Below are 23,193 nucleotides of genomic sequence, written 5' to 3'. Positions count from 1 at the left end.
ATGTTAATTCGCTATCCCCTGCTCCGCGGCTCCGGCCGCAAGCCACAAAGAGAGGACCGCCAACCCAAAGACAATGCATCAACAGGCCATTTCTGCATTTATCTTATTACCACAACAGATTAGCTATCCCGCAAAGAAAAAACTGACATAGGCAATATATTAACTGAATAACATAAGTGACAAACATATGTGCTAAATAAACTATGTATCATAAATCAGAGTAAAACCAGTTAACACTACAACTTTGCATAGTTACTGCTTTTTGTATCAATGGCCTTAGAGGTGAGTGATATCAGTATCACCCCCCGGCAATAGCCTGGTCGTATTGTTCTGCTTCTGGGTTGACCAGTATTTCTCTCTGTAGGAGTCTGTTACACCAGGTCTCCCCGGTCCGGGATCGTATTAGGCCATCGTCATGCTGTGGCACCGGAGGGGGCTTGAGCTGTGTGAGGTAGTGCAGTCCATCCGATTCCAAGAGCCCTCTTCTGCAAACCTCAGCCACACGAGTACTGTGCGACTTAAAGCCTGCTAGTGTAGCAATCCTAGGCATTCTGGGAGTTCCTCTTTTATGCCCCACCGGTGCCAGTTTTTGAGCCATGGAAGAGACCTGATAAGATCTCGTGAAGCGTTTCAGCCGGAGCGACACTGTGGCGACAGCGTGGTGCGCTTTTGCTTGTGGAAGCCCTTCCATATGTCCGGCAACATTGTCGGGTGTATCACTGTGGACCACTACCGATCCCGGAGTGGGAGATGGTTCCTCTGGCCTGTTAATTGTAGGTTTAATCAGTGTAGGCTTCTGTGGTAAGTACGATTCTGCTGCATACTCATTCCTTATGGCGCCAATTTGAGCGATAAGTTTCTGATCCTCCTCAGGGGCTTTTATCAACATGTCAACGCCACACAGTTTATTCATCAGAGCATCGAATGGGGCTTTCTCCATTAGTTTCTCCATAAGCCTCTCAATATTTGCAAGGTGTAGATCACATTTTATCTGACTCTCTGTAGCATGCAAAGCCGCCATCTTTCAGGGCTGTTTAAGTTTCAGCTATGTATCTACTTGTCCCGTAAAGTGGAAATCTCTTGGTGATTTGCTGAGTGCGAGATTAGAATGATAGTGCCACTGCAAACTTGATGTTGTGCTCGGTTAAGATCTTGTCTGCGATAGAGAGTGAAGAGTTCAGTAAGCCGGTCTCCCTGGCAGCACTGATGACCCGGCTCTTCCCGGGGGGGAGGTGAATGCCTAGTGTTAGGCCGCCGCCTTAGGCCTTATTCTCCAATCTGTAGCCCCAGCGTCATGTAGACAGCAAGAAATATATCTTTTTGGTCAGCAGTGGCTGCACCATACAGTCTGTAACTTATAAGCTTGTAACTTGCTGTTATGTGACAATAATCGGCGGATTATCGAATACTCTGCTCAGAGCTCTCAGAGTATGCGTCCTATTCAGAACGCTGCTTGGACACGCCCCCCCCCCCCCCCCCGTTTATTTTATTTTTTTATACATATGATAACGCAAGAAGACAGGGTCAGTGTGGCTCCTTTTATCTGTATGGAATCAAGGTTTAATATCTCCGGAGGGGGATTATTTAACAGGGGGGATTAATCACATAAATTTGATTATGCTTCGACATGTGTGAGATGAGGCTCAGGCAGAAGTTGGAACATACAGGGTTTTTTACTTTCGTTTTGGGAGCTGCGCATCCTGAAAGGCTTGATGCGCCTTTTTACTATTATAGTAGGGGCAGTCCTGCATTGAGCACCACGTGACCGGATGTGGTCACAATTATTTCCTCTTTCCTGACCATGCGGTTTACCGGAGAAGAAGCGGTTTTCTCTGTTTGGCCTGGGTCATAGGAAGTGGTGAGTGAACCAGCCATTGGGAGTATAAAGGTGCCGTTTTTTCTTATTAATCTATAGTCTGCTTTGCAAGCGCAAGCTATGGAGGATTCTGATGCATTAGAGGGTACTCCCTCTTTACATAAGTCTAATACCTTTCTATATTGAGGAGGCTGCGGTATACCCGCCCGCTCAACTATGTTCCACATGCCTTGATAAAGTAATCATGTCAAAGAAGGTTAATATGTTTGATACCACTGAGCCATCCACCTCTGAGGAGTCTCCGTCCTGTGAGGTGTGCACCCTACAGTCATCTCCTAATACACATGCAGCTTCCCGTAGCACTCCATCTGGATGGTGCCTTTTACTGCCAGACTTTACTGAGCAGTTACAAACGGCAGTGTCTGCGGCCTTTAGTGCTTTGCCTCGCCCTGCTAAGCGCAAGCGAAAGGTCAAATATTGCTATCCTTCCCAGGGGTCATCTACTAGCTTATTGGATTTATCTGATACAAGATTATCTGATGATGAAGATGATGATGATGATGAAGGTGCCTCTGATACTTCAGAGGGTGCTCTTTCTGGGTTGGAATCTGCAGCCTCTAAGACTCCAGCTGCGGAGGAACCATACTTTAGATTTAGGATTGAGCATTTATGCTTTCTGCTGAAGGAAGTTTTGGCTATGTTAGAGGTTACAGAGCCCAAATTGCCGGAGGAACATTTGATTCCTAAATTAGATAAGGTCTATGAGGACAGGGTTGTACCACAAACTTTCCCGGTTCCCGTGAAGATGGGGAACATTAGTAAGAATGAATGGGAAAGCATTGGTTCTTCATTTTCCCCTTCTTCCTTTTTAAGAAATTGTTCCCAGTCACGGACTCTCAATTGAAGTTGTAGGGTTCCATCCTTAAGGTGGATGGTACTATCTCCACGCATGCTAAATGCACTACTATCCCGCTTGAGGATAGTTTGTCGTTTAAAGAGACCATGAGTAAGAAGATAGAAACTCTGTTAAGAAAGATGTTTCAACATAGGGGTTATTTGTCTTAACCAGCAGCGGCTGTTGCTGCAGTTGCTGGAGCGGCTACCTACTGGTACAACTCCTTATCAGAGTTGATCGAGGTGGAGGGTCCCCTTGACGTGATTCAGGAAAGAATTAAGGCCTTATGGGTGGCTAATTCTTTTAGTTCTGATGCAAATTATTCGCCTGAATGCTAAGGCTTCAGGTTTTTCTGTTCAAGCCCGTGTGGCACTCTGGCTGAAGTCCTGGTCTGCGGACATGACTTCTAAGTCAAGACTACTTTCCCTCCTATTTGAGGGAAAGACTCTATTTGGTCCAGGCCTGGACTCTATTATCTCCATGGTTACTGGAGGCAAAGGTGCCTTTTTACCGCAGGATAAGAAGAACAAACCTAAGGGACAAGGTCCTAATTTTTCTTCCTTTAAATCCCAACGTCAGGAGCTCTTCGCAAAGCCAGAGCAATCCAAGGGGACTTGGAAGCCGGCTCAGTCCTGGAATAAAGAAGCCCGCCGAGACAAAGTTGGCATGAAGGGGCCGTCCCGATCCAGCTCTGGATCTTGTAGGGGGCAGACTGTCGCTCTTTTCAGATGCTTGGTTTGGGGACGTGCAAGACCCGTGGGTCCTGGAGGTCATCGCTCAGTGATGCAAGATAGGTTTCAAGTCTCACCCACCCAGGGGCAGATTCCTCCTCTCAAACCTGTCGTCAAGGCCAGAAAAGAGAGAAGCCTTTCTGGGGTGCGTGAGGGATCTCTCCTTCCTAGGAGTCTTTGTCCCAGTACCTCTTGCAGAAAGAGGTCTGTTGTACTATTCAAACCTTTTTTGTGTTCCCAAAGAAGGAGGGAACTTTCTGCCCATTTCTGGACCTAAAGTGCTTAATCAAATTCCTATCTGTCCCCTCGTTTAAATGGAGATAAGGTCCATCCTTCCCTTAGTTCAGGAAGGACAGTTCATGACCACTATACATCTGAAGGATGCTTACCTTCATGTTCCAATACACAAGGCTTGCGTTCCTGGACCAGCACTTCCAGTTTATTGCACTTCTGTTTGGTCTAGCTACTGCTCCAAGAGTTTTTGCAAAGGTTCTAGGGGCTCTGCTTGCAGTGGCCAGCACCAGAGGTATAGCAGTAGCTCCATACTTGGACAATATTCTGGTTCAAGCACCATCCTGTCGTCTGGCAGAAGACCAGTCGAAATCTCTTCTGTTTCTTCTTCGATCTCATGGGTGGAAGATAAACTTAGAAAAGAGTTCACTTATTCCCAGTACCAGGGTGGAATTCCTGGGTACTATAATAGACTCCATATCCATGAGGATATTCCTTACAGACCAGAGACGTTACAAGCTAACTTCCGCTTGTCTTGCCCTCCAGACCTCCTTAAGGCCCTCTGTGGCTCTGTGTATGGAGGTGATTGGTCTCATGGTGTCCAGCATAGACATCATTCTTTTTGCCAGATTCCATCTCAGACCACTTCAGCTGTGCATGCTGAGACAGTGGAACTGCGATCATTCTGATCTGTCTCAACAGATTTCTTTGGACAACCGGTCGAGAGAATTGCTCTCCTGGGGGCTCTGTCCAGATCACCTGTACCAAGGGACATCCTTTTTGAGACCATCCTGGGATATTGTGACTACGGACACAAATCTATCCGGATGGAGAGCTGTTTTGGGTGCCAGGAAGGCACAGGGCCTGTGGACTCGAGAGGAATCCCTCCTCCCGATCAACATTTTGGAACTTCGAGCGATCTTCAATGCTCTTAAGGCTTGGCCTCTTCTGGGTTTGTCCCAGTTTATCAGCTTCCAATCAGACAACATAACTTTGGTGGCTTACATCAACCATCAGGGGGGAACAAGGAGCTCCCTAGCAATGAGGGAAGTATCTCGGATTCTGGAGTTGGCGGAGGCCCACAACTGCTTGTTGTCAGCGATCCACATTTTGGGTGTGGACAACTGGGAAGCGGATTTCCTCATAGATAGGGTAATTTGAACAATCTAACTCACTCCAGATATAGCCTCCTTCACTAGTGTAGTCTTCTCACAAGTGACTACACCTAAAGTTTTTGAAAAAAAGAAATTATAGTGGGATAGGAAGGGGCGCTGAACCGCAATCTGGAAATGTATATAACTTAGGACCTTTGCATTAATTTATATTTAGTTGGTGTAGAGAATACCAATATTAAATCTTATATGAGGTGTGATGGTAAAATAAAATAAAATAATATAATAATCTTCTATCTTTTAGTTGGGGTAAAGAATACCAATAATAAGTTCAAGGTGTGATGATAAAATAAATTAGTATAATAATCTTCTATCTTTTCAGTGGTAATATAATGTGTGCTGCGTAGAAAGGTACTTAGTGAAAGTGTTAATGAAAGTGTTAATCTTTTAGTTAGGGTAGACAATACCAATAATATGAGGTTCAGGTATGATGATAAAATAAAATAGTATAATAATCTTCTATCTTTTCAGTGATAATATAATGTGTGCTGTGTGGAAAGCTGCTTAGTGAAAGTGTTAATGAAAGTTAAAACATGCTCATTTCTCCTTGTTTATGTAAGGAAAAAAAAAATTAAATCGTGAGAGTAAATAGGCGTGAAATTAGTGTTAGAGCAGTAAGTTTAAAGTGACTCTATGCCACCAGGTAGATCTTTTGTGTATATAGTATACGTGCAGTATGGATGATAATTGTTGTAGTGAAAAGTAAGGGTGCAATAAAAAATAAATATAGTTAAATATATTGGTGATTAAATTAGTACTGGGAACTAGGGATCCTCACAAATTTTTGAATTTTAGGTAAAAAATATGGATCCTAATTAAAAATGAGAAAAACAGGGATAGTATGCAGATTAGTGTTATAATGTTAATTTATTAAGTAAGTTCATACTAAGAAATAAAAATTCCTTACAGACATTAATAGCAATAAAATATTAAACAGTAATGTTCTAAAAAATTTGATTCTAAAAACTTAATAACACCGGTGTTATAAATGCATTAAAAACTACAGTTCTAATATAAAACTACAATTCTGATAGAAAAGACTCCAATAGCTGCTAATATGTTAGATGATGGGCATATAATAAAGTAAAAATTAGTAGAGGCATCAGTTGATACAGTAACAATAAACCACTATTAATTGATAAGAGGAGTAAGTTTTCAAACACTAGTATGAATTAATATTGAAAACAATGATAAGCCTTTTCTGTGTTGATAGTATGTAACAGGTGTTTCAAAGTGGTGTGTGTCTTATTAAACACAGTGTTGCAAGCTTTAATTAGAGGGCTTTTCCTAGGATAGGTTGATACAGTAACAATAAACCATTGCAGATTGATAAGTATAGTTAGCTTTCATACACCAGTATGAACCAATGGTAAAAAAATGATAAGCCTTTTCTGTATTGATAGTCTGTAATGAGTGTTTTCAAAATGCTGTGTGTCTTATTAAACACAGTGTTGCAAGCTTTAATTAGAGGGCTTTTCCTAGCAGGTGTTTACCCACAGTCTTTCCTTTTTTGTAGTTCCTTTAAAAGTTTCCAATTAGAGATGTCACACAGTACCTTTATGTATAAAAAAACGCTCCTCCGTGTATTCTTACTTTTCCTGTCAGTGTTTGATATATCAGCTGTCACGTGGGTTCTTTGTGACTAATCAGAGGTTCTCCTTGTTTAAATTAAGTGCGCGCACTTCATTCCTTTTAAATATTTTTCAGTATGTGGCTCCTCTCGCTGTACATTAACTAACAGGGATTTCTTATTTCAAACCTCCTGTTAGAGACAACGGTCCTGGGTGCCAAGTTTGTCTGTAGCTGTAGGGCGGATTAACGCGTATCGGCAACAGAGCCTTTTTCAAGATGCCCATCAGCTTACTGTGGTCGCCTTTTAAACTCTTGTTTCAGTGGGTGGAGCGTATTGTGGGAGGGAGTGTTAACTCCTATGTTGCCAGACATAATGTGATTCACCTCTGAAAGCTTGTATTTCTTTCATGTAATTAGCAAGAGTCCATGAGCTAGTGACGTATGGGATATACATTCCTACCAGGAGGGGCAAAGTTTCCCAAACCTTAAAATGCCTATAAATACACCCCTCACCACACCCACAATTCAGTTTTACAAACTTTGCCTCCTATGGAGGTGGTGAAGTAAGTTTGTGCTAGATTCTACGTTGATATGCGCTCCGCAGCAGGTTGGAGCCCGGTTTTCCTCTCAGCGTGCAGTGAATGTCAGAGGGATGTGAGGAGAGTATTGCCTATTTTGAATGCAGTGATCTCCTTCTACGGGGTCTATTTCATAGGTTCTCTGTTATCGGTCGTAGAGATTCATCTCTTACCTCCCTTTTCAGATCGACAATATACTCTTATATATATACCATTACCTCTGCTGATTTTCGTTTCAGTACTGGTTTGGCTTTCTACAAACATGTAGATGAGTGTCCTGGGGTAAGTAAGTCTTATTTTCTGTGACACTCTAAGCTATGGTTGGGCACTTTTTTAATAAAGTTCTAAATATATGTATTCAAACATTTATTTGCCTTGACTCAGAATGTTCAACATTCCTTATTTTCAGACAGTCAGTTTCATATTTGGGATAATGCACTTGAATCAATTCTTTTTCTTACCTTAAAAATTTGACTTTTTTCCCTGTGGGCTGTTAGGCTCGCGGGGGCTGAAAATGCTTCATTTTATTGAGTCATTCTTGGCGCGGACTTTTTTGGCGCAAAAAATCTTTTCTGTTTCCGGCGTCATACGTGTCGCCGGAAGTTGCGTCATTTTTGACGTTCTTTTGCGCCAAAAATGTCGGCGTTCTGGACGTGGCGTCATTTTTGGCGCCAAAAGCATTTAGGCGCCAAATAATGTGGTCGTCTTATTTGGCGCTAAAAAAATATGGGCGTCGCTTTTGTCTCCACATTATTTAAGTCTCATTTTTCTTTGCTTCTGGTTGCTAGAAGCTTGTTCCTTGGCATTTTTTCCCATTCCTGAAACTGTCATTTAAGGAATTTGATCAATTTTGCTTTATATGTTGTTTTTTCTCTTACATATTGCAAGATGTCTCACGTTGCATCAGAAGATACTTCAGGAAAATCGCTGTCTGGTGCTGGAACTACCAAAGCTAAGTGTATCTGCTGTAAACTTTTGGTAGCTGTTCCTCCAGCTGTTGTTTGTATTAATTGTCATGACAAACTTGTTAATGCAGATAATATTTCCTTTAGTAATGTACCATTACCTGTTGCAGTTCCATCAACATCTAATGTTCAGAATGTTCCTGATAACATAAGAGATTTTGTTTCTGAATCCATCAAGGCGGCTATGTCTGTTATTCCTCCTTCTAGTAAACATAAAAAATCTTTTAAAACTTCTCTCTCTACAGATGACTTTTTAAATGAACATCATCATTCTGATTCTAATGACTCTTCTGGTTCAGAGGATTCTGTCTCAGAGGTTGATGCTGATAAATCTTCATATTTATTTAAAATGGAATTTATTCGTTCTTTACTTAAAGAAGTACTAATTGCTTTAGTAATTGAGGATTCTGGTCCTCTTGATACTAAATCTAAACGTTTAGATAAGGTCTTTAAATCTCCTGTGGTTATTCCAGAAGTTTTTCCTGTTCCTGGTGCTATTTCTGAAGTAATTTCCAGAGAATGGAATAATTTGGGTAATTCATTTACTCCTTCTAAACGTTTTAAGCAATTATATCCTGTGCCGTCTGACAGATTAGAATTTTGGGACAAAATCCCTAAAGTTGATGGGGCTATTTCTACCCTTGCTAAACGTACTACTATTCCTACGTCAGATGGTACTTCGTTTAAGGATCCTTTAGATAGGAAAATTGAATCCTTTCTAAGAAAAGCTTATCTGTGTTCAGGTAATCTTCTTAGACCTGCTATATCATTGGCTGATGTTGCTGCAGCTTCAACTATTTGGTTGGAAACTTTAGCGCAACAAGTAACAGATCATGATTTCTCCAACATAGGTGTGTCCGGTCCACGGCGTCATCCTTACTTGTGGGATATTCTCCTCCCCAACAGGAAATGGCAAAGAGCCCAGCAAAGCTGGTCACATGATCCCTCCTAGGCTCCGCCTTCCCCAGTCATTCTCTTTGCCGTTGTACAGGCAACATCTCCACGGAGATGGCTTAGAGTTTTTTAGTGTTTAACTGTAGTTTTTATTATTCAATCAAGAGTTTGTTATTTTAAAATAGTGCTGGTATGTACTATTTACTCTGAAACAGAAAAGAGATGAAGATTTCTGTTTGTAAGAGGAAAATGATTTTAGCAACCGTTACTAAAATCGATGGCTGTTTCCACACAGGACTGTTGAGAGGAATTAACTTCAGTTGGGGGAAACAGTGAGCAGACTTTTGCTGCTTGAGGTATGACACATTCTAACAAGACGATGTAATGCTGGAAGCTGTCATTTTCCCTATGGGATCCGGTAAGCCATTTTTTATTACATAAAGAAAAAAAGGGCTTCACAAGGGCTTTTAAGACTGTAGACATTTTCTGGGCTAAAACGATTTATATATAAGCATATTTTATACCCCATAGCCTTGAGGAATTATTTTTATCTTGGGAACTATGTAAAATAACCGGCAGGCACTGTATTGGACACCTTATTCTCTAGGGGCTTTCCCTAATCATAGGCAGAGTCTCATTTTCGCGCCTCTATTGCGCACTTGTTTTTGGGAAGCATGACATGCAGATGCATGTGTGAGGAGCTCTGATACATAGAAAAGACTTTCTGAAGGCGTCATTTGGTATCGTATTCCCCTTTGGGCTTGGTTGGGTCTCAGCAAAGCAGATACCAGGGACTGTAAAGGGGTTAAATATAAAAACGGCTCCGGTTCCGTTATTTTAAGGGTTAAAGTTTCCAAATTTGGTGTGCAATACTCTTAAGGCTTTAAGACACTGTGGTGAAATTTTGGTGAATTTTGAACAATTCCTTCATACTTTTTCACATTTGCAGTAATAAAGTGTGTTCAGTTTAAAATTTAAAGTGACAGTAACGGTTTTATTTTAAAACGTTTTTTGTACTTTGTTATCAAGTCTATGCCTGTTTAACATGTCTGAACTACCAGATAGACTGTGTTCTGTATGTGGGGAAGCCAAGGTTCCTTCTCATTTAAATAGATGTGATTTATGTGACACAAAATTTAGAGAAAATGATGCCCAAGATGATTCCTCAAGTGAGGGGAGTAAGCATGGTACTGCATCATCCCCTCCTTCGTCTACGCCAGTCTTGCCCACACAGGAGGCCCCTAGTACATCTAGTGCGCCAATACTCCTTACTATGCAACAATTAACGGCTGTAATGGATAATTCTATCAAAAACATTTTAGCCAAAATGCCCACTTATCAGCGAAAGCGCGACTGCTCTGTTTTAGAAAATACTGAAGAGCATGAGGACGCTGATGATATTGGTTCTGAAGTGCCCCTACACCAGTCTGAGGGGGCCAGGGAGGTTTTGTCTGAGGGAGAAATTTCAGATTCAGGGAAAATTTCTCAACAAGCTGAACCTGATGTGATTACATTTAAATTTAAATTGGAACATCTCCGCGCTCTGCTTAAGGAGGTGTTATCTACTCTGGATGATTGTGAGAATTTGGTCATTCCAGAGAAATTATGTAAAATGGACAAGTTCCTAGAGGTCCCGGGGCCCCCCGAAGCTTTTCCTATACCCAAGCGGGTGGCGGACATTGTAAATAAAGAATGGGAAAGGCCCGGTATACCTTTCGTCCCTCCCCCCATATTTAAAAAATTGTTTCCTATGGTCGACCCCAGAAAGGACTTATGGCAGACAGTCCCCAAGGTCGAGGGGGCGGTTTCTACTCTAAACAAACGCACCACTATACCCATAGAAGATAGTTGTGCTTTCAAAGATCCTATGGATAAAAAATTAGAAGGTTTGCTTAAAAAGATGTTTGTTCAGCAAGGTTACCTTCTACAACCAATTTCATGCATTGTTCCTGTCACTACAGCAGCGTGTTTCTGGTTCGATGAACTAGAAAAGGCGCTCAATAATAATTCTTCTTCTTATGAGGAGATTATGGACAGAATTCATGCTCTCAAATTGGCTAATTCTTTCACCCTAGACGCCACTTTGCAATTGGCTAGGTTAGCGGCGAAAAATTCTGGGTTTGCTATTGTGGCGCGCAGAGCGCTTTGGCTAAAATCTTGGTCAGCGGATGCGTCTTCCAAGAACAAATTGCTTAACATTCCTTTCAAGGGGAAAACGCTGTTTGGCCCTGACTTGAAAGAGATTATCTCTGATATCACTGGGGGCAAGGGCCACGCCCTTCCTCAGGATAGGTCTTTCAAAGCCAAAAATAAACCTAATTTTCGTCCCTTTCGCAGAAACGGACCAGCCCCAAGTGCTACGTCCTCTAAGCAAGAGGGTAATACTTCTCAAGCCAAGCCAGCCTGGAGGCCAATGCAAGGCTGGAACAAAGGAAAGCAGGCCAAGAAACCTGCCACTGCTACCAAGACAGCATGAGATGTTGGCCCCAGATCCGGGACCGGATCTGGTGGGGGGCAGACTCTCTCTCTTCGCTCAGGCTTGGGCAAGAGATGTTCTGGATCCTTGGGCACTAGAAATAGTCTCCCAAGGTTATCTTCTGGAATTCAAGGGGCTTCCCCCAAGGGGGAGGTTCCACAGGTCTCAATTGTCTTCAGACCACATAAAAAAACAGGCATTCTTACATTGTGTAGAAGACCTGTTAAAAATGGGAGTGATTCATCCTGTTCCATTAGGAGAACAAGGGATGGGGTTCTACTCCAATCTGTTCGTAGTTCCCAAAAAAGAGGGAACATTCAGACCAATCTTAGATCTCAAGATCCTAAACAAGTTTCTCAAGGTTCCATCGTTCAAAATGGAAACCATTCGAACAATTCTTCCTTCCATCCAGGAAGGTCAATTCATGACCACGGTGGATTTAAAGGATGCGTATCTACATATTCCTATCCACAAGGAACATCATCGGTTCCTAAGGTTCGCATTCCTGGACAAGCATTACCAGTTTGTGGCACTTCCGTTCGGATTAGCCACTGCTCCAAGAATTTTCACAAAGGTACTAGGGTCCCTTCTAGCGGTGCTAAGACCAAGGGGCATTGCAGTAGTACCTTACTTGGACGACATTCTGATTCAAGCGTCGTCCCTTCCACAAGCAAAGGCTCACACGGACATTGTCCTGGCCTTTCTCAGATCTCACGGGTGGAAAGTGAACGTAGAAAAAAGTTTGCTATCTCCGTCAACAAGGGTTCCCTTCTTGGGAACAATAATAGACTCCTTAGAAATGAGGATTTTTCTGACAGAGGCCAGAATATCAAAACTTCTAAACTCTTGTCAAATACTTCATTTTGTTCCTCTTCCTTCCATAGCGCAGTGCATGGAAGTAATAGGTTTGATGGTAGCGGCAATGGACATAGTTCCTTTTGCGCGAATTCATCTAAGACCATTACAACTGTGCATGCTCAGTCAGTGGAATGGGGACTATACAGACTTGTCTCCGACGATACAAGTAGATCAGAGGACCAGAGATTCACTCCGTTGGTGGCTGTCCCTGGACAACCTGTCACAGGGGATGAGCTTCCACAGACCAGAGTGGGTCATTGTCACGACCGACGCCAGTCTGGTGGGCTGGGGCGCGGTCTGGGGACCCCTGAAAGCTCAGGGTCTTTGGTCTCGGGAAGAATCTCTTCTCCCGATAAATATTCTGGAACTGAGAGCGATATTCAATGCTCTCAAGGCTTGGCCTCAGCTAGCAAAGGCCAAGTTCATACGGTTTCAATCAGACAACATGACGACTGTTGCGTACATCAACCATCAGGGGGGAACAAGGAGTTCCCTGGCGATGGAAGAAGTGACCAAAATCATCCAATGGGCGGAGACTCACTCCTGCCACTTGTCTGCAATCCACATCCCAGGAGTGGAAAATTGGGAAGCGGATTTTCTGAGTCGTCAGACATTTCATCCGGGGGAGTGGGAACTCCATCCGGAAATCTTTGCCCAAATTACTCAATTGTGGGGCATTCCAGACATGGATCTGATGGCCTCTCGTCAGAACTTCAAGGTTCCTTGTTACGGGTCCAGATCCAGGGATCCCAAGGCGACTCTAGTAGATGCACTAGTAGCACCTTGGACCTTCAAACTAGCTTATGTATTCCCGCCGTTTCCTCTCATCCCCAGGCTGGTAGCCAGGATCAATCAGGAGAGGGCGTCGGTGATCTTGATAGCTCCTGCGTGGCCACGCAGGACTTGGTATGCAGACCTGGTGAATATGTCATCGGCTCCACCATGGAAGCTACCTTTGAGACGAGACCTTCTTGTTCAAGGTCCGTTCGAACATCCGAATCTGGTCTCACTCCAACTGACTGCTTGGAGATTGAACGCTTGATCTTATCAAAGCGAGGGTTCTCAGATTCTGTCATTGATACTCTTGTTCAGGCCAGAAAGCCTGTAACTAGAAAAATCTACCACAAAATATGGAAAAAATATATCTGTTGGTGTGAATCTAAAGGATTCCCTTGGGACAAGGTAAAAATTCCTAAGATTCTATCCTTTCTTCAAGAAGGTTTGGAGAAAGGATTATCTGCAAGTTCTTTGAAGGGACAGATTTCTGCCTTGTCTGTGTTACTTCACAAAAAGCTGGCAGCTGTGCCAGATGTTCAAGCCTTTGTTCAGGCTCTGGTTAGAATCAAGCCTGTTTACAAATCTTTGACTCCTCCTTGGAGTCTCAATTTAGTTCTTTCAGTTCTTCAGGGGGTTCCGTTTGAACCCTTGCATTCCGTTGATATTAAGTTATTATCTTGGAAAGTTTTGTTTCTGGTTGCAATTTCTTCTGCTAGAAGAGTTTCAGAATTATCTGCTCTGCAGTGTTCTCCCCCTTATCTGGTGTTCCATGCAGATAAGGTGGTTTTACGTACTAAACCTGGTTTTCTTCCGAAAGTTGTTTCTAACAAAAACATTAACCAGGAGATAGTAGTGCCTTCTTTGTGTCCGAATCCAGTTTCAAAGAAGGAACGTTTGTTGCACAATTTGGATGTAGTTCGTGCTCTAAAATTCTATTTAGATGCTACAAAGGATTTTAGACAAACATCTTCTTTGTTTGTTGTTTATTCTGGTAAAAGGAGAGGTCAAAAAGCAACTTCTACCTCTCTCTCTTTTTGGATTAAAAGCATCATCAGATTGGCTTACGAGACTGCCGGACGGCAGCCTCCTGAAAGAATCACAGCTCATTCCACTAGGGCTGTGGCTTCCACATGGGCCTTCAAGAACGAGGCTTCTGTTGATCAGATATGTAAGGCAGCGACTTGGTCTTCACTGCACACTTTTACTAAATTTTACAAATTTGATACTTTTGCTTCTTCTGAGGCTATTTTTGGGAGAAAGGTTTTGCAAGCCGTGGTGCCTTCCATCTAGGTGACCTGATTTGCTCCCTCCCTTCATCCGTGTCCTAAAGCTTTGGTATTGGTTCCCACAAGTAAGGATGACGCCGTGGACCGGACACACCTATGTTGGAGAAAACAGAATTTATGTTTACCTGATAAATTACTTTCTCCAACGGTGTGTCCGGTCCACGGCCCGCCCTGGTTTTTTAATCAGGTCTGATAATTTATTTTCTTTAACTACAGTCACCACGGTATCATATGATTTCTCCTATGCAAATATTCCTCCTTTACGTCGGTCCAATGACTGGGGAAGGCGGAGCCTAGGAGGGATCATGTGACCAGCTTTGCTGGGCTCTTTGCCATTTCCTGTTGGGGAGGAGAATATCCCACAAGTAAGGATGACGCCGTGGACCGGACACACCGTTGGAGAAAGTAATTTATCAGGTAAACATAAATTCTGTTTTTCATAATATTATTATTCTTCTTCAACATGCTAATAATTTTATCTGTGATGCCATTTTTGATATTATCAGAGTTGATGTCAGGTTTATGTCTCTAGCTATTTTAGCTAGAAGAGCTTTATGGCTTAAAACTTGGAATGCTGATATGTCTTCTAAATCAACTCTACTTTCCATTTCTTTCCAGGGTAACAAATTATTTGGTTCTCAGTTGGATTCTATTATCTCAACTGTTACTGGTGGGAAAGGAACTTTTTTACCACAGGATAACAAATCTAAGGGTAAAAACAGGGCTAATAATCGTTTTCGTTCCTTTCGTTTCAACAAAGAACAAAAACCTGATCCTTCATCCTCAGGAGCAGTTTCAGTTTGGAAACCATCTCCAGTCTGGAATAAATCCAAGCCTTCTAGAAAAGCAAAGCCAGCTTCTAAGTCCACATGAAGGTGCGGCCCTCATTCCAGCTCAGCGGGTAGGGGGCAGGTTACGTTTTTTCAAAGAAATTTGGATCAATTCTGTTCACAATCTTTGGATTCAGAACATTGTTTCAGAAGGGTACAGAATTGGTTTCAAGATAAGACCTCCTGCAAAGAGATTTTTTCTTTCCCGTGTCCCAGTAAATCCAGTGAAAGCTCAAGCATTTCTGAAATGTGTTTCAGATCTAGAGTTGGCTGGAGTAATTATGCCAGTTCCAGTTCTGGAACAGGGGCTGGGATCTAAAAATATTGAATCGTTATGTAAGGATACCAACGTTCAAAATGGTAACTGTAAGGACTATCTTGCCTTTTGTTCAGCAAGGGCATTATATGTCCACAATAGATTTACAGGATGCATATCTGCATATTCCGATTCATCCAGATCATTATCAGTTCCTGAGATTCTCTTTTCTGGACAAGCATTACCAGTTTGTGGCTCTGCCGTTTGGCCTAGCTACAGCTCCAAGAATTTTTACAAAGGTTCTCGGTGCCCTTCTGTCTGTAATCAGAGAACAGGGTATTGTGGTATTTCCTTATTTGGACGATATCTTGGTACTTGCTCAGTCTTTACATTTAGCAGAATCTCATACGAATCGACTTGTGTTGTTTCTTCAAGATCATGGTTGGAGGATCAATTCACCAAAAAGTTAATTGATTCCTCAGACAAGGGTAACCTTTCTGGGTTTCCAGATAGATTCAGGGTCCATGACTCTGTCTTTGACAGACAAGAGACGTCTAAAATTGATTTCAGCTTGTCGAAACCTTCAGTCACAATCATTCCCTTCGGTAGCCTTATGCATGGAAATTCTAGGTCTTATGACTGCTGCATCGGACGCGATCCCCTTTGCTCGTTTTCACATGCGACCTCTTCAGCTTTGTATGCTGAATCAATGGTGCAGGGATTACACAAAGATATCTCAATTAATATCTTTAAAACCGATTGTACGACACTCTCTAACGTGGTGGACAGATCACCATCGTTTAATTCAGGGGGCTTCTTTTGTTCTTCCGACCTGGACTGTAATTTCAACAGATGCAAGTCTTACAGGTTGAGGAGCTGTGTGGGGATCTCTGACGGCACAAGGAGTTTGGGAATCTCAGGAGGTGAGATTACCGATCAATATTTTGGAACTCCGTGCAATTTTCAGAGCTCTTCAGTCTTGGCCTCTTCTGAAGAGAGAATCGTTCATTTGTTTTCAGACAGACAATGTCACAACTGTGGCATACATCAATCATCAAGGAGGGACTCACAGTCCTCTGGCTATGAAAGAAGTATCTCGAATTCTGGTTTGGGCGGAATCCAGCTCCTGTCTAATCTCTGCGGTTCATATCCCAGGTATAGACAATTGGGAAGCGGATTATCTCAGTCGCCAAACGTTGCATCCGGGCGAATGGTCTCTTCACCCAGAGGTATTTCTTCAGATTGTTCAAATGTGGGAGCTTCCAGAAATAGATCTGATGGCGTCTCATCTAAACAAGAAACTTCCCAGGTATCTGTCCAGATCCCGGGATCCTCAGGCGGAAGCAATGGATGCATTATCACTTCCTTGGAAGTATCATCCTGCCTATATCTTTCCACCTCTAGTTCTTCTTCCAAGAGTAATCTCCAAGATTCTGAAGGAATGCTCGTTTGTTCTGCTGGTAGCTCCGGCATGGCCTTACAGGTTTTGGTATGCAGATCTTGTCCGGATGGCCTCTTGCCATCCGTGGTCTCTTCCGCTAAGACCAGACCTTCTGTCGCAAGGTCCTTTTTTCCATCAGGATCTCAAATCCTTAAATTTAAAGGTATGGAGATTGAACGCTTGATTCTTGGTCAAAGAGGTTTCTCTGACTCGGTGATTAATACTATGTTACAGGCTCGTAAATCTGTATCTAGAGAGATATATTATAGAGTCTGGAAGAATTTCTTGGTGTCTTTCTCATCATTTTTCTTGGCATTCTTTTAGAATTCCGAGAATTTTACAGTTTCTTCAGGATGGTTTAGATAAAGGTTTATCCGCAAGTTCTTTGAAAGGACAAATCTCTGCTCTTTCTGTTCTTTTTCACAGAAAGATTGCTAATCTTCCTGATATTCATTGTTTTGTACAAGCTTTGGTTCGTATAAAACCTGTCATTAAGTCAATTTCTCCTCCTTGGAGTTTGAATTTTGTTCTGGGGGCTCTTCAAGCTCTTCCTTTTGAACCCATGCATTCATTGGACATTAAATTACTTTCTTGGAAAGTTTTGTTCCTTTTGGCGATCTCTTCTGCCAGAAGAGTCTCTGAATTATCCGCTCTTTCTTGTGAGTCTCCTTTTCTGATTTTTCATCAGGATAAGGCGGTGTTGCGAACTTCTTTTGAATTTTTACCTAAGGTTGTGAATTCCAACAACATTAGTAGAGAAATTGTGGTTCCCTCATTATGTCCTAATCCTAAGAATTCTAAGGAGAAATCGTTGCATTCTTTGGATGTTGTTAGAGCTTTGAAATATTATGTTGAAGCTACTAAGTCTTTCCGAAAGACTTCTAGTCTATTTGTTATCTTTTCCGGTTCTAGAAAAGGCCAGAAAGCTTCTCCCATTTCTTTGGCATCTTGGTTGAAATCTTTAATTCATCATGCCTATGTCGAGTCGGGTAAAACTCCGCCTCAAAGGATTACAGCTCATTCTACTAGGTCAGTTTCTACTTCCTGGGCGTTTAGGAATGAAGCTTCGGTTGACCAGATTTGCAAAGCAGCAACTTGGTCCTCTTTGCATACTTTTACTAAATTCTACCATTTTGATCTATTTTCTTCTTCTGAAGCAGTTTTTGGTAGAAAAGTACTTCAGGCAGCGGTTCCAGTTTGAATCTTCTGTTTATGTTTTTCATTAAACTTTATTTTGGGTGTGGATTATTTTCAGCAGGAATTGGCTGTCTTTATTTTATCCCTCCCTCTCTAGTGACTCTTGCGTGGAAAGATCCACATCTTGGGTAGTCATTATCCCATACGTCACTAGCTCATGGACTCTTGCTAATTATATGAAAGAAAACATAATTTATGTAAGAACTTACCTGATAAATTCATTTCTTTCATATTAGCAAGAGTCCATGAGGCCCGCCCTTTTTTGTGGTGGTTATGATTTTTTTGTATAAAGCACAATTATTCCAATTCCTTATTTATGTTTTCGCACTTTATTCTTATCACCCCCACTTCTTGGCTATTCGTTAAACTGAATTGTGGGTGTGGTGAGGGGTGTATTTATAGGCATTTTAAGGTTTGGGAAACTTTGCCCCTCCTGGTAGGAATGTATATCCCATACGTCACTAGCTCATGGACTCTTGCTAATATGAAAGAAATGAATTTATCAGATAAGTTCTTACATAAATTATGTTTTCTTAGTAAAAAAAAACAAAAAAAACATGGACTATGCAGAATAATATAGTATCCAGTACGATACTATATTATTCTGCATAGTCCATGTTTTTTTTGTTTTTTTTTTACTAAGAAATACAAGCTTTCAGAGGTGAATCACATTATGTCTGGCAACATAGGAGTTAACACTCCCTCCCACAATACACTCCACCCACTGAAACAAGAGTTTAAAAGGCGACCACAGTAAGCTGATGGGCATCTTGAAAAAGGCTCTGTTGCCGATACGCGTTGATCCGCCCTACAGCTACAGACAAACTTGGCACCCAGGACCGTTGTCTCTAACAGGAGGTTTGAAATAAGAAATCCCTGTTAGTTAATGTACAGTGAGAGGAGCCACATACTGAAAAATATTTAAAAGGAATGAAGTGCGCGCACTTAATTTAAACAAGGAGAACCTCTGATTATTCACAAAGAACCCACGTGACTCTATTGCCGAACCGGACAGCTGATATATCAAACACTGACAGGAAAAGTAAGAATACACGGAGGAGCGTTTTTTTATACATAAAGGTACTGTGTGACATCTCTAATTGGAAACTTTTAAAGGAACTACAAAAAAGGAAAGACTGTGGGTAAACACCTGCTAGGAAAAGCCCTCTAATTAAAGCTTGCAACACTGTGTTTAATAAGACACACAGCATTTTGAAAACACTCATTACAGACTATCAATACAGAAAAGGCTTATCATTTTTTTACCATTGGTTCATACTGGTGTATGAAAGCTAACTATACTTATCAATCTGCAATGGTTTATTGTTACTGTATCAACCTATCCTAGGAAAAGCCCTCTAATTAAAGCTTGCAACACTGTGTCTAATAAGACACACACCACTTTGAAACACCTGTTACATACTACCAACACAGAAAAGGCTTATCATTGTTTTCAATATTAATTCATACTAGTGTTTGAAAACTTACTCCTCTTATCAATTTATAGTGGTTTATTGTTACTGTATCAACTGATGCCTCTACTAATTTTTACTTTATTATATGCCCATCATCTAACATATTAGCAGCTATTGGAGTCTTTTCTATCAGAATTGTAGTTTTAAATTAGAATTGTAGTTTTTAATGCATTTATAACACCGGTGTTATTAAGTTTTTAGAATCTAATTTTTTAGAACATTATTGTTTAATATTTTATTGCTATTAATGTCTGTAAGGAATTTTTATTTCTTAGTATGAACTTACTTAATAAATTAACATTATAACACTAATCTGCATACTATCCCTGTTTTTCTCATTTTTAATTAGGATCCATATTTTTTACCTAAAATTCAAAAATTTGTGAGGATCCCTAGTTCCCAGTACTAATTTAATCACCAATATATTTAACTATATTTACTTTTTATTGCACCCCTACTTTTCACTACAACAATTATCATCCATACTGCACGTATACTATATACACAAAAGATCTACCTGGTGGCATAGAGTCACTTTAAACTTACTGCTCTAACACTAATTTCACACCTATTTACTCTCACGATTTAATTTTTTTTTTTTTCCTTACATAAACAAGGAGAAATGAGCATGTTTTAACTTTCATTAACACTTTCACTAAGCAGCTTTCCACGCAGCACACATTATATTATCACTGAAAAGATAGAAGATTATTATACTATTTTATTTTATCATCATACCTGAACCTCATATTATTGGTATTGTCTACCCTAACTAAAAGATTAACACTTTCATTAACACTTTCACTAAGTACCTTTCTACGCAGCACACATTATATTACCACTGAAAAGATAGAAGATTATTATACTAATTTATTTTATCATCACACCTTGAACTTATTATTGGTATTCTTTACCCCAACTAAAAGATAGAAGATTATTATATTATTTTATTTTATTTTACCATCACACCTCATATAAGATTTAATATTGGTATTCTCTGCACCAACTAAATATAAATTAATGCAAAGGTCCTAAGTTATATACATTTCCAGATTGCGGTTCAGCGCCCCTTCCTATCCCACTATAATTTCTTTTTTTCAAAGCGGATTTCCTCAGCTGGCAATCCTTTCATCCGGGGAATGGTCTCTCCATCCCGAGGTGTTTGCGGAGATTTGCAACAAGTGGGGGATACCAGATATAGATCTCATGGCGTTCCAGCTCAATTCCAAGCTACCCAGATATGGGTTGCAGTCCAGGGATCCTCAGGCGGAGCTAATAAATGCATTAGCAGTGCCTTGGAGGTTCAATCTAATTTATATTTTTCCGCTGTTACCACTTCTTCCTCGTTTAGTGGCCTGCATAAAGCTGGAGCAGGCATCAGTGATACTGATTGCTCCATCGTGGCCGCGAAGGATGTAGTACGTGGACCTGTTGAGGATGTCCTCTGTGGAAGTTACCTTGTCGCAGGGATCTGCTGGAACAGGGTCTTTTTGTTCATCAAAATCTAGATTCTCTGAGGCTGACTGTGTGGAGTTGAACGCTTAGCCTTAGCCAAGAGAGGTTTCTCTGAGAGGGTTATTGACGCTCTTATTCAGGCTCGTAAGCCTGTTACTCGTCGCATCTATCATAAGGTGTGGAGAGCTTACTTATTCTGGTGTGGTTTAGCCTGGCATAAGGTTAAGGCTGCCAAGATTCTTTCATTTCTCCAGGAGGGTCTGCAGAAGGGCCTTTCTGCCAGTTCCCTGAGGGGACAGATTTTGGCCCTTTCTGTTTTGCTGCACAGGAGGCTCGCAGAGCTCTCTGACGTGCAATCTTTCGTTAAGGCTTTGATTAGGATCAGACCTGTGTTTTATATCTAACGCTCCCCCTTGGAGTTTGAATCTTGTTCTTAAGTTTTTACAATCGGCTGCGTGTGAGCCTATGCATTCGGTTGACATTAAATTGTTGTCCTGGAAGGTTCTTTTTCTTTTGGCTATTGCGTCAGCACGCAGAGTTTCTGAAATAACTTCCTTGCAATGTGAGCCTCCTTATCTGGTGTTCCACACTGATAAGGCTGTCCTACGTACCCGCTTGGGTTTTCTACCTAAGGTGGTGTCTGATCGTAACATCAATCAGGAGATTGTGGTTCCTTCTTTATGTCCTTATCCTTCTTCTTCGAAGGAACGTTTACTTCATAATCTGGATGTGGTTTGAGCTTTGAAGTTTTATTTTCAAGCTTCTAAGGATTTTAGGCAAACTTCTTCCTTGTTTATCTATTCTGGGAAGCATAAGGGTCTGAATGCTTCTTCAACTTCCTTATCTTTTTGGTTGAGGAGTGTTATACCCTTAGCTTACGAGTCAGCAGGACTTTTAGGAGAAAGGTTCTACAGGCTGTGGTGCCCTCAGATAAGGGTCCGCCTTTCCTTTACCCCTCCCGTTATCATTCAGTGTCCTCTAGAGCTTGAGTATAGTTTTCCCAACAGTGAGGAATGATGCTGTGGACTCTCTTCATATTAAGTAGGAAAACATAAATTATGCTTACCTGATATTTTAATTTCCTTCTGTATGAGGAGAGTCCACGGTCCACGGCTCCGCCCGTATACTCCGATGGGCGGACCAAAATTTGTTTTTCTTTTCCGGCCCTATTTATACCCTGATATTTCTCCTACTGTTCCTTGTTCCCTCTGCAGAATGACTATATAAAGGAAGCAGGGGGAGTATTTAAGCCTTTGGCTGGGGTGTCTTTGCCTCCTCCTGGTGGCCAGGTTCAGCATTTCCCAACAGTAAGGAATGATGCCGTGGACTCTCCTCATTCAGAAGGAAATTAAATTATCAGCTAAACATAATTTATGGGGGGGGGGGTTGTATTACATCTCAAATGTGTTTTTTTAATTGTGTTTTCTTGTGTTATTATTTTTGTGTTATATGTGTTTTATGTCTTTGTAATAAATAATTTTCTTCTCCTTTATTTAATCTTGTAGTTTCCCTCAGTGAGGAATCTTTTGAAGATTTGACAGAAGAAAGCAAGTCGCTTGCCTGGAGCAACATCACAAAGTTTAAGATTGAAAGTGCACACAAGATTCACAAAGAGTTAGTTATTTGTTAAACTGAAGTCTCTTTTAGATTATATTGTGTTTACTTTTGTTAAATCTAAAAGTCTGATATATTGTAAATTTTTAAGCAACCAAGCTGTTGTAGCAGTAAAGTAATTCAGTGCCTATAAAAGTCTGTTTATAGATCTTTTATATGTGTTTAAAATATGTATTTTGTACACAGATCTTTTGCAGTGCAGTGATGCATTTCTGATGTATATGTATATATATATGTGTATATATATATATATATATATATATATATATATATATATATATATGTGTATGTGTATATATATATATATATATATATATATATATATATATATATATATATATATATATATACACACACACAGTGGATATAAAAAGTCTACACACCCCTGTTAAACTTTGTCCACCTTTAATGTGACCTATAAACTGTACAACTCAATTGAAAAACAAACTGAAATGTTTTAGGTAGAGGGAAGAAAAAATATAAAAATAAAATATGGTTGCATAAGTGTGCACACCCTTAAACTAATACTTTGTTGAAGCACCTTTTGATTTTATTGCAGCACTCAGTCTTTTTGGGTATGAGTCTATCAGCATGGCATATTTTGACTTGGCAAGATTTGCCCACTCTTCTTTGCAAAAACACTCAAATCTGTCAGATTGCGAGGGCATCTCCTG

At 40.9% G+C, this 23,193-nt stretch overlaps 1 protein-coding gene across 1 annotated transcript in view; it reads left to right on the top strand.

The window, feature by feature from the left end:
- Positions 1-23,193, top strand: part of NSMAF (neutral sphingomyelinase activation associated factor) — a 258,392-nt gene that overhangs the window by 140,457 nt on the left and 94,742 nt on the right. The window contains exon 21 of the mRNA XM_053715888.1: positions 22,411-22,519. Within this exon, the coding sequence (XP_053571863.1) occupies positions 22,411-22,519 (109 nt within the window). The remainder of the gene's footprint in view (positions 1-22,410; positions 22,520-23,193) is intronic.

The sequence above is a fragment of the Bombina bombina genome, chromosome 5 (assembly GCF_027579735.1).
Source record: "Bombina bombina isolate aBomBom1 chromosome 5, aBomBom1.pri, whole genome shotgun sequence".
In the NCBI taxonomy this organism is placed as follows: Eukaryota; Metazoa; Chordata; class Amphibia; order Anura; family Bombinatoridae; genus Bombina; species Bombina bombina.
This window is presented reverse-complemented; position numbering and strand designations above follow the sequence as displayed.